We start from the raw sequence: 12,341 nt of genomic DNA, 5'->3' as shown, positions 1-12,341 counted from the left end.
AGGAAAAAGCTCGGCACAAAAGACCAACTCCTTGTAAACAGAACCATATTAGAAGACTGCAGAAGAAGACAAAGAAATCTGTTAATGGCCTGCATTACAAAAAGGCCTTTGACAGTATACCTCATTCCTGGATTCTTCACTGTTTGGAACTGTACAATGTGCACACTGATATTACATCATTCCTTCAAAAACAAATGGCCAGATGGTGCACATCAATTACGTTACAGCACACAGAAGGAAGGATACAGACCGCAAACATAAAGATCAAGTGAGGAATATTCCAGGGAGACAGCCTCTCACCGCTCCTTTTCTGCCTCACAATGGATCCACTAAGTAAGCTACTTAAGCGATCCAATACTGGATAGAATCTCAGCATGGGCAGAAAGAAGGAAAAAAATAAGAGTAAACCATCTACTCTTTATAGATGATTTGAAACTCTATGCAGAATCCGAGAAACAATTTGTCTCTCTGATCGACATTGTTAAAAATTATACAGAGGACATCTGCATGGAGTTTGGATTCGACAAATGCTCTAAGTGCACCATAAGGAAGGGAAGAAAGACAGCATCAGAACATCTTAATCCTGACAATGACTCTATTGAAGACCTTGAAGAGGATGCTGTCTATAAATACCTGGGAGTAGAGGAGAATGAGACACTTGAACATGGAAAGATGAGAGAAAAAGTGCCGGGAGAATACTTCAAGCGACTTAAAAAAATTCTCTCATCAGAACTATCACCGAAAAACAAAATTACTGCCATCAATCAATTGGCAATACCCGTTGTCTCTTATGGATTTGGCATACTCAATTATCAACAAAACTGCATCAATAACCTTGATGTAAAAACTCAGAAAATGCTGGCCCTTCATAAAGTCATTTACAAACATCAGCAGTACATGGACAGGCTGTACTTACCACGGAAAGAAGGTGGTTTAGGCCTCACTGAAATAAACCACGCATACCGAGCTTCAATGGTAAGCATAGGGCAATATATCAAATGTTCTTCTGACCCCAAAATAAAAATGGTGAATGAACACCACACTGAGTGTTTGCCCCAGCAGACGTCAACTACAAAGCTCGGTGAAAATTTCAGTGGTAACACACTGGACACCACAATAGAAGAATTTGACAACCCAGCAACCCTAATTGCCTGAAAGAAGAGAAAGGAGTATACAAAAAGGGAACTGAAGACAAGACTAGAAGGATGGCAACAACATAAGAGAGCAGTCAGGTTCATGGAAGAACTGAACCAGAGCTACATTGACAAGGAGGCTTCACTACAATGGCTTAAAAGTGACAAATTTCCATTTGATGAAGAACGATTAATTATAGCTGCACAAGACCAAGGCTTGCTCACAAATGGATTTAAGAAAATGGCTGGTCTGCAAAAAACCGACCAATGCAGATTCTGTCACTCAGCTGTTGAAAGCCCAAGCCACCTAATGTCTGGATGCAAAATCCTTCTAGCCGATGGTCATTACACTGCTCGCCACAACAAAGTATGTAGATATTTACATTGGAAGATCTGTGGAGAGATGCAACTAGATAGGTTGTCGAACATCTGGGAACATGAACCACCACCGATAACATCAAATAGAAAAGTGACAGTGTTCTACGACAAAGACATACAGGCGGACAGATACATAGAAGACAAGGCCATCAAGCCAGATATATTAATATGGAACAAGCCTGAAAGGACTGCACTCATTATCGACGTCACAGTTCCAAATGACTTTGGCCTTAATAGAGCAGAACGGGAAAAGATAACAAAATATTAGGACCTAAAAAATGATCTAAAAACAACATTGTCTCTGAAAGAAATAAACATTATACCAGTTGTGACAGGAGCAACTGGCCAAATAAAAAAGATCCTTCAAAAATACTTAGAAGCAATCTCTGGAAAACCAAGCTGTAAGGAAATACAGATAGCAGCCATAAAGGGAACAGTGTCTATTCTTAAAAGAGCTCTTGGATATAAATTTAAACTATAATAGAATCAAGTGTTAGCCCCAGGAAGGAGCCCCTTGATCTCTTCAAACTAACAAAAGTAAAATAAAATAAAAAATGAAAGAGATTTCAGAGAAAGTGAAACATTCCAAGAGTGTTGTAGGCAGGGTTGTTAAATCCTCCAATGATACTGGCAAAATAGTGCTTTTAAAACCGGCAGACCCCGCAAAACTTTGGCAAGAAAGGATTGGATAATGCAGCATATGTCATTAAAGGACCATTTTAAGTCTTGCACAGAAATTAAAAGGGTTATGAATAGTACCTCATTTGTTAATGTGTGAAGACAGACTGTTTCTAGACGACTGCAAAAAATAGGGCTGTTTAATCGAATCTCAGGGAAGAAACGACTTGTTAGTTCGAAGAATAAGAAAGAGATTAGAGTTTGCAAACAGGTATGTAATTTGGACATATGAAAATTGGGCAAAAGTATTTTTCAGTGATGAAAGCAAGTTTAATTTATATAGAAATTATGGAAAAAAACAATGTAAAGAGACGTATTGGTGAAAGATTAAGTGCAAAGTGTACTAAGAAAACTGTCAAGTTTAGGGGTGGAAGTGTCATGGTATTTGGAATGTCTTCAAAAGATCATAACTCCTTTCATAATAAACTTTATTAATCGAAATAAGAACCATTAAAATAGACACATTTTTGCCAATGAGAAACAAGTTTATTTATCCCAATAACATAGAAATCTGGAGTTCTGGAAGTAATAAAGTCATTGAAGATGATTCAGCAGCATCTTGGCTTTTGAAGCATTTTTTGCGCAGGAAGTTGTCGAGATGCTTGAAAAAGTGATAATTGGTGGACGAGAGGTTTGGTGAATATGGTGGATGAGACAGCCTTGTAGCCCAATTCATTCAGCTTTTGCAGGGTCAGTTGAGGAACATGCGGACGAGCGTTGTCATGAAGGAGAAGTAGTCCCTTCATATTGACCAATCTTGGGCACATACATTGGAGTCTTTGGTGCATTTCATCAATTTGTTGACAGTACTTCTCCACTGTAATCATTTTGCCTGGATTCAAGAAGCTGTGATGGATGAGACCATTTGCAGACCACCACACAGTCACCATAACCTTTTTTTGTTGCAATTTCAGTTTTGGAAGTGTTGTGGAGCTTTTCTGGCATCCAACCACTGCCGAACATCGCCGGTTGTCGTAGAGGATTCACTTCTCATCACATGTCACAATGCGCCTGAGAAATGGGTCGTTTTTGTTGCGCAGAAAGAACTTAGAAGACCCCCTCAAAATAACGATTTATTTGATTATCATTCAGTCCATGTGGCACCCATTTATCCAACTTTTTTTACTTCCCTATTTGCTTTAAATGGTGAATAACTGTTGAGAGATCAACTTCTCATGTGGTTTTGCGAGGATCGGCTTTAGTTAAAGTTTTTAAATGTTCGTTATCGACCGCAGTTGGACAGCCGCAACCGTCTTCATCTTTGAGGCTCTCGTCACTATTGCGAAATTTCTTGAACCACCGTTGTGCCATACGTTCCTCAGCCAAATGCATCAGTGATATCACCAGCTGTCTCGGCAAAAAATCTGCCGAGTTTGAACTGGAACACGAAAATAGTGGAGATTTGAATTTTGTCGAAAAGCATTAAAAATGAATGAAGAGGTTGAGAATGGTAACGAATAACAATAGAGCGAAAAACACGCTTCAATGATATATAACATGGCTATATATATATATATTGTATTGGTAGTAATTATTAAGTGTGTCTACCAAAAGAGTGCTCAATGTTTAGACAGAGCCAAAATAAGTTCATTTAGTATCCAACCAAATGGCTACATATAGGCATACATGTTTCGGCGAAAACCCGGCAAGGGAATCGCTTCGTCAGGCCAAAGACATCTCTTGCTGTTTCAACTCAAAAATTTCCAATTTATAACTAGTACTACATCGTATTTAAGTGTAAAGGGGGAGACAGGATCTAAAAAGAAAGTATATACATTAAAATGTGATCGTCCATTATGTTAATTATATTAATTTATTAATTATTTTATTTTATTTATAGTGCGTAATGAGTTTCAAGTAGAATTTCAATATTATTAGTAAATTCCTAGTTCAGTAGGTAAGTTGTGTAGAATAGGAACCCTAGATTAAAAAAAAAAAAAAAAATATGTATAAAATAAATGGTTAACGTGTAAATAAATTAGTATCCTTATAATATTACTTTTGTAAATTCTAACGTTACAAAGATTACGTGTAAAATAGGCGATTAAAATATAAAAATAAAATAAATTAAATAAATTAGGCTCGATGAGGTGACCATTAAAACCTACGTTAAACGATTATGAAAAGTATACTAATGGTAAGATAACTACATTACAATTAAAGATAAATAAAAAATAAGAAATAAATATCTTTAGTTAAAAATTTAACCTATTAGGTATAGGGTATGGTTATTTGATGGTAAAATACAAATATTTAAAATAATTAACGTTTAGAATGGTTTCATGTATAGAAAAAAATTAATTATGAGAAAGGGCGAGGGGAACTGGAAAAAAAAAACAAAAAAAAAAAACTATGAAAATATTATTTACAAACTTAGGCGTTTTATAATTTTTTAAGCGTATGTATCTGAAAATGCTTGCAGGAGATTGCCGATTCTTGTTTTATATTTAAAAGTTTGTCACGGTCTTTAAAATTAGTAATCTCCATTTTCTCATGCAGGCATAAGAAACAAGGTGACTGCAAAGAGTAACATGCTTTAGCCTTTTTTATTATTTTCCAATGTATTCTAGGCGTTTTGTTTTCTCTAATTAGCTTCCAATAGTGTATAGATAAGGAAGTATCTTTTTTGTAAGTTAGGTTGTTCATCGATCTTTTATGCCCGTAGTATCTTCCTTTGAACGTTAATTTTGTACTCCCAATATAAACTTTTTCATCATTAGGGTTTTCTTCTGGGAATATTTTAGCTAGATACACTACCGAAGGTGTTAGACACATTTTGTTTACGGGACAGGTCGTAGGAAATTTACAATTACAATTGCTAAATACTTTAGGATTATTAACTGTTGCAACATTAGATTTCATTAATATCTTATTGTTATGCTTTTTTATGATTCTTTCTAAGTTGTCGCAACAGCTGTAACTCACTTTTATGGTATTTCTGTTAAAAATCTTGTGTAGTAAATTACCTGGAGGAAAGTGTTTGTCGATTAATTGCAAAAACGTTTTTCCAATTTTAGTTTTTAGTGAGCTATTGTACGTAGGTGAAAACCAAATCACTTTTCTAGATCTATTATTAGTACCACTATTTTCATTATTATTATCATTAGTGTTGGGACGATTCCTAATTTTTATACGATTCCGATTCCGATTCCAGGAAAATATTGATTAACGATTCCGATACCAAGTACGATTCCGATTCCGATTCCTAGGGAATTTATTGTTTTGAAATATACCAGGTAGTTTTATACTTATGGTCGGTAGTTCCCAAATATGTTCCCTAACTTTGGAAGAGATATTTTATGTCTACACCGTCGTGTTTTGGATTAAATAAAATTATCATATAGTAAACTAAACGGGAAAATTAGCAAAATTTATTCTAGAGAAAATTTATTTTACTTAATTGGAATACAGAAAAAATAACTCAAAGAAAATAGAATTTATCCTTCAGAGAAAAAACAAATAAAATAGAATTTATATAACAGAACAAAAACAAGAAAATTAGAGAATAAATACACACGATTCATTATTTTGGTCCACATAATTAACAGATTTAATGAATTAAATAAAAAAAAATATAGCGGAAGAAAAAGAAAATATATACTAATTAAATATAAAAAAGATAAATATTTAATTTAATAATTTATAAATGAACGTGCGTAATGAAAAAAAAAAACAATATACCACGTGACATGGCGCCGTAGATACAAAATAACCGGGTTTGTATTACTGTACACATAGATTCGAAAAAGTTGTCAAAAAACAAATATATAACAAACAAATATCAAACGCAAGATAAGTTACTTTTCTACCAAACTGGATACATTTTTTTTTGTTTTTATTCAATGTAACATGTTTATTCAGCTCGAAAAACATGCAGTGTTTACCGATGTATTGGAAAATTCAAAATAGCGCTCGACACTCTCTTTAACATGGTAAGTTCGGGAAAAGGTGTTATAAATAATAAACTAGACAAAATACTATTAAAAAAAAAACACCGAATATATATCAAAATATGTCACGGTAACATATATTGAGAGAGTTTCTAGCAGTATTTTGTATAGTTTATTATTTATAACATCTTTTCCCAAACTTACCGTGTTAAAGAGAGTGTCGGGCGCCATTTTTAATTTTCCAATACATCGGTAAACACTGTATGGTTTTCGAGCTGAATAAACATGTTACATTGAATAAAAACCCGAAAATATATATCCAGTTAGGTAGAAAAATAATTTATTTTGCCTTTGATAACATTTATTTGTTATATATTTGTTTTTTGACAACATTTTCGAATCTATGTGTACAGTAATACAAACCCAACTATAAGTCCTTAGTAAAATTCTATTTATAAATACTTTTAAAAATGAAATCATTTAATTAATCGTAAATATTATTTAGACATAAAAATTAACTGATTACAAAACCTTTTAAAAATATATATATTAATTTCTTTTTCGTTCGGCAAAGAACTGCGCAAAACACTTTTAATTTTCAATTTAAAATTCTAGAAAAAAGATTATATTATTCTGCTTTTAATATAATCAAATTCAGGGTTTTATCTTTCTGGAGAAAAAAAACAATAATGGATTTTATTTCAATGAAATTAAAAAAAAAAAACTTGACTGAATTGAATTAAATACCCTTAAATTAACGAAGGGGTTATTTAATAACTTTAGGTTTGGAAGAGATAGGTATGGGGTCGATTTTTTTGAAACTTCAAAAGAAACCGACTACTGTCAAAACTTTGCGAAATAATACACTGTGATCAATTTCATTTTAGAGATATTTCTTGCAGAAGCCTTCTTTTAAAAAAAGAAAAAAATAGTATATTGTTCTATTAAACCGTTTAATGTTTAAATAATTTGACTTTGCTCGTTTTATTTTAAGAAAATATAAGTTGAAAAAGCATTTTCATTCAGTATTAGAAGATTTGTCAGTAAAAAAAAAATCGCCAAAACGATAAGCGTTTTTTATTTTTACTCGCAATGTAGAGCCCTGCATACTTCTTTTCAAGTTAACTCTTTTGTAGTTTTGATTACAATAGATCTGAATGAATGAACCTTGTAAGGGAGGGGCACTAAGCATTGCCCTGTTAATAATGAATTTCTTTGGTTTCTTTTTATTTCTCTCTTGCGGTTAGAAATATCAGGATTTTTTTTTCTTTTTTTCAACATCAGACTAAAAGAATCGTAATGAAGGAATCGGAAAATTAAGGTATTTTTTAACGATGCGATTCCGATTCCGATACCTCCCAAAATACACGATTCTTACGATTAACGATTCCGATTCCGATTAATCGTCCCACCACTAATTATCATTATTATTATCAATGCTACTGCCCTCCTCCAGATTATTGCTTTTATTATGCATATTATTTTCATGTTTATACGTAATGTTAGCGTTTTTGTAACCACTATTTTTTAGTGCCAGGTTATAAATATTTTTATGATTATTGAATACCTCTTCATTAGACGAGTTATTACTAATTCTACTTTCTATAGAGATGGGTATATGTTTAATAATGGCCGGTGGGTGGTTGGATTGGGGATTTATGTATATAGGGTTAGCATTATTTTTCATATAAGGTTTAAGATTATTATTAAGTAAATCAAAGCTAACATCTACAAAATCCACTCATTTCAAGTTACTATTAATTTCCACCTTGAGTCCAAAAAGTTTCATTTTTTTATGTAACAATTTTCTAATATGGTCACATTTTATATTATTAGCATTATTTACAATCATAAGTCCATCGTCCCTGTACAGACCAATACTTCCTACTTCAATATAATTATCATTAGTTAATGTGTACAATATGTATAGACCAACCAGATCTGTAAGTTCCGCAGAGTCTAATGAACCCATGGATACTCCAAAATAATTGTTAGTAGCATTTTTAGTCCATTGCTCGTCATTATTGACTATAACTGTAGTTCTGCATTTTGTTATAATATCAATTTCTTCATCGGATATATTGGCATAATCCTTAGCAAATTCCAAAGCTTTATCAAAGAGACATTTGGTGATTGATTGGTAATAATCGCATATATCAAAATGATGAAAAATTTTATATTGGGAGTACAAAATTAACGTTCAAAGGAAGATACTACGGGCATAAAAGATCGTTGAATAACCTAACTTACAAAAAAGATACTTCCTTATCTATACACTATTGGAAGCTAATTAGAGAAAACAAAACGCCTAGAATACATTGGAAAATAATAAAAAAGGCTAAAGCATGTTACTCTTTGCAGTCACCTTGTTTCTTATGCCTGCATGAGAAAATGGAGATTACTAATTTTAAAGACCGTGACAAACTTTTAAATATAAAACAAGAATCGGCAATCTCCTGCAAGCATTTTCAGATACATACGCTTAAAAAATTATAAAACGCCTAAGTTTGTAAATAATATTTTCATAGTTTTTTTTTTTTGTTTTTTTTTTCCAGTTCCCCTCGCCCTTTCTCATAATTAATTTTTTTCTATACATGAAACCATTCTAAACGTTAATTATTTTAAATATTTGTATTTTACCATCAAATAACCATACCCTATACCTAATAGGTTAAATTTTTAACTAAAGATATTTATTTCTTATTTTTTATTTATCTTTAATTGTAATGTAGTTATCTTACCATTAGTATACTTTTCATAATCGTTTAACGTAGGTTTTAATGGTCACCTCATCGAGCCTAATTTATTTAATTTATTTTATTTTTATATTTTAATCGCCTATTTTACACGTAATCTTTGTAACGTTAGAATTTACAAAAGTAATATTATACGGATACTAATTTATTTACACGTTAACCATTTATTTTATACGTATTTTTTTTTTTTTTTTTTAATCTAGGGTTCCTATTCTACACAACTTACCTACTGAACTAGGAATTTACTAATAATATTGAAATTCTACTTGAAACTCATTACACACTATAAATAAAATAAAATAAAATAATTAATAAATTAATATAATTAACATAATGGACGATCACATTTTAATGTATATACTTTCTTTTTAGATCCTGTCTCCCCCTTTACACTTAAATACGATGTAGTACTAGTTATAAATTGGAAATTTTTGAGTTGAAACAGCAAGAGATGTCTTTGGCCTGACGAAGCGATTCCCTTGCCGGGTTTTCGCCGAAACATGTATGCCTATATGTAGCCATTTGGTTGGATACTAAATTAACTTATATATATATATATATATATATATATATATATATGTAGCCATATTATCATTTTGAAGCGGGTTTTTCACTCTATTGTTATTCGTTACCATTCTCAACCTCTATATATCAATGAATTAATTCAGAAATCATATATAAAAGTAACATGTGAGAAAACGATATTGTTTTTGCATCAATCTAATAACCACGTTTATGAGGAAGTTGTCTATTTTTTAAACAGAAAAGTATATTTTTAATGTCAATGTCTGTGACAAAGTAACTACATGTCATAAATATTATATTTTATGACATGCAGATTTCTTATTTCTTATTATAGAGCCAATTCTCTATTGATTATTATCCAATATGTAGCAATGATTTCAAAAGTTATCAAAAAAATATGACTTGAGTACCATTCCCTACAATCAAAACCAGAGCTTTTAATAGAACAGAATAATATTTATATATCGTATATATGTATTTGAAGACATTTAAATTTATCAAAATTTATTTCGGCAACACCAATGTGTGATTTTTGGTGGTCTTGAGCCAATTCAAGAGGCATCCATTTTCCAAGCTTCTAAAACATTCCAATTTGTTGAAAAGGATGAAGTTGTATGGTTTTAAGAGAGTTATATTGTCAATTATTCATTTGATACTGCAGAGTTTTTGTTACAAAGACTCTGTAAAGCTGTAATTTTTATATTCAACTGGAATAGTAATATGTACATTCGATATGCGTTCCTATATTTTGCAAATGCAGTCTGGATGAATGGTGGGAAAAAAGAAAAATGAAGGAACATTTGCTATTTGTTGTGTAATATGTAAGAAGTTAGGAAGAAAAGTGGAATGATAACGATGCAGCCTATTCAAAAAAAAATTTGATGCCTTAGAACAGGGGGTCTCCAGAGTTTTTGAACAGGGTGCCATTATGCTGATTTTTTTAGAGCTACACGAGCCAAAATAATAATAATAAAAAATGACATATGTTTTATGCGATTTTGCTCATTAGCTTTGATTTTATTGGAACTGGTTCTCCAAAACCACATTCTTTTTAATCATTTTCTGAACAAAAAAAAAACAAAACAAACACCATTCTAAAGACTGGCAGGCTGGATCTGGCCTGTTAGGCCATAATTTGGAGACTCCTGTCTTACAGTAACGTGGAGGAAATAAATATTATCTTCTTTGTAAAAGTTAGATTTCTCAACTTAAATCTAACCATAATTGAAAGGATGTAATATGAATGGATTCCTTTTAAAAACACCCATGACAAGGCTAATTGTTTAGTCTATCAGTTTATCATTGAAAGTATTTTGTTATTTTCCTTTTAACACTGAATTTACAGGGAAAAAAAATTTGATTACTTTATATTTATAGAAGATAAGAAATTGAAAGCAAGTGTATGCTGGTCAGTTTTTTACTGAATCATCATTTTTATTTTACTGTCGTTAAATTAATTGAATAAAATTGTTTAAAATTAAAACTTTATCTAAACTTGTGAAATAATACATGTTACAATTTTATTATATAGATGTGCAAAAGATGTTTTCCGGAAAGAAATTCCTGATTTTTCTAGAAAATGAAATATACAGTGCATTTCTGTAAAGTGATCATGTGATGAAGATTGTATTGCTGAAGGCATAAAAGCCATTGTTGAAATAGGCATTATTTAGATTTCTTTGCTATGTTCACAATTTGATATTGTTTTATGACTTGTATGTCCTTTCTGAATTAAATGGATTTGGCTTATTTGCTTTTGTTTTCTTTTGTAGGTGGCATGTCTGGTTATGGTTGAAGAGGATGTGAAGATTTGCAACCAGTGTCGTCATATTTTTGTTTACTGCTTTTCTACTTGCTTGTTTTTAAAACAGATGATGACTGCTTGGACAACTATTCATGAAACCATCACCGACTCCTCCCACTCCCTGTATTGAGACTATCTTAGAATTGAAGTGATATGTCGTCTTACCTCTGATCTGTGAAAATAACATACAAAGGAAATGAAAGGCTAAAAAATATATCGATAAACATTTAAAATGCATTAAAACATTAAATGATGAAACTTAGAACACATGTTTAAACTGTTTTACATATTGTATGTAGTACTGAAATGCGTTTTCTAGAAAATACATTTCAGTGTATATTACATGTTAGAAAAAGGATGAAAACAAAAAAGTTAAATATGATGAAAAGCATATGAAAAGAACAACATTCGGAATAATAGTCATCATCTATATGATCCTTTTTCAAAATTCAAAACATTGAAAAACAATATGCAATAACAATGTGATCTATATAAACATATTGACTGCTGGAGTTGAGTATATGAGTTTTTAAAGTGAGAGTTTCTTCCCTACCTGCCCCTCAATGTAAATATCCCCTTTAGGGATAAAAATGGTAATTGTGTGTCAACAATTTATATTCAGGGTATGTTCCCATTTTTAAACTGCTGAATAATTCAATTTTATCTGCATAGGGGTGAGGTGAAAAAATGAAAACCCTTTTTTTTAAAAAAAATTAAAGCGATTCAAGATTGCTTAGAAAGATTAAGAAAAGATTTAGAAATTAAAAGAAAAGCCAAGAATAAGATTTTTAAAAAATGTCTCAATGTGTTCACATGTGCATCTGTGGAATTAAGTTTGTATCGTCGAAAATTTTATTCAAAAGAAAAACGAGAACAGAAATCAAAAAAAATAAAAATGATTTTCTGATTTTATTGTGATTATTAAACCTTCTTTAAAGTTTAGGCAAATAATAGCTTTCTCCCCCCCCCCCTTTTAAAAAGTTTTTCCTTCAGATTTTGCTAAAACTGAAATCTTTTTATTTGAATATTTTATCTAATGTTTCTGATTGGTTCAGTGCTAAAATGTCCCGTTTTATTAACTTTTTCTTTTTTTATTTATCTCTTTACAAAACCTTTCTATATATCCTATCTATCTCTACTATATATATATATATATATATATATATATATAGGGAGA

The 12,341-nt window shown here is 31.2% G+C and overlaps 1 protein-coding gene across 2 annotated transcripts in view; it reads left to right on the top strand.

Moving 5' to 3' along the window:
- Positions 1-11,904, top strand: part of LOC145261111 (uncharacterized) — a 550,838-nt gene extending 538,934 nt beyond the window's left edge. For both annotated transcript variants that reach the window (XM_080119336.1, XM_080119335.1), the window contains one exon: positions 11,133-11,904. In XM_080119336.1, coding sequence (XP_079975462.1) covers positions 11,133-11,155 — 23 coding nt within the window. In that variant the 3' untranslated portion in view covers positions 11,156-11,904. The remainder of the gene's footprint in view (positions 1-11,132) is intronic.
- Positions 11,905-12,341: the final 437 nt, after the last annotated feature.

The sequence above is a fragment of the Euprymna scolopes genome, chromosome 37 (genome assembly GCF_053919585.1).
Source record: "Euprymna scolopes isolate OS-2025 chromosome 37, ASM5391958v1, whole genome shotgun sequence".
In the NCBI taxonomy this organism is placed as follows: domain Eukaryota; kingdom Metazoa; phylum Mollusca; class Cephalopoda; order Sepiida; family Sepiolidae; genus Euprymna; species Euprymna scolopes.
Note: the sequence above shows the minus strand (reverse complement) of the source record. Positions and strands in the feature narration are given on the sequence as shown.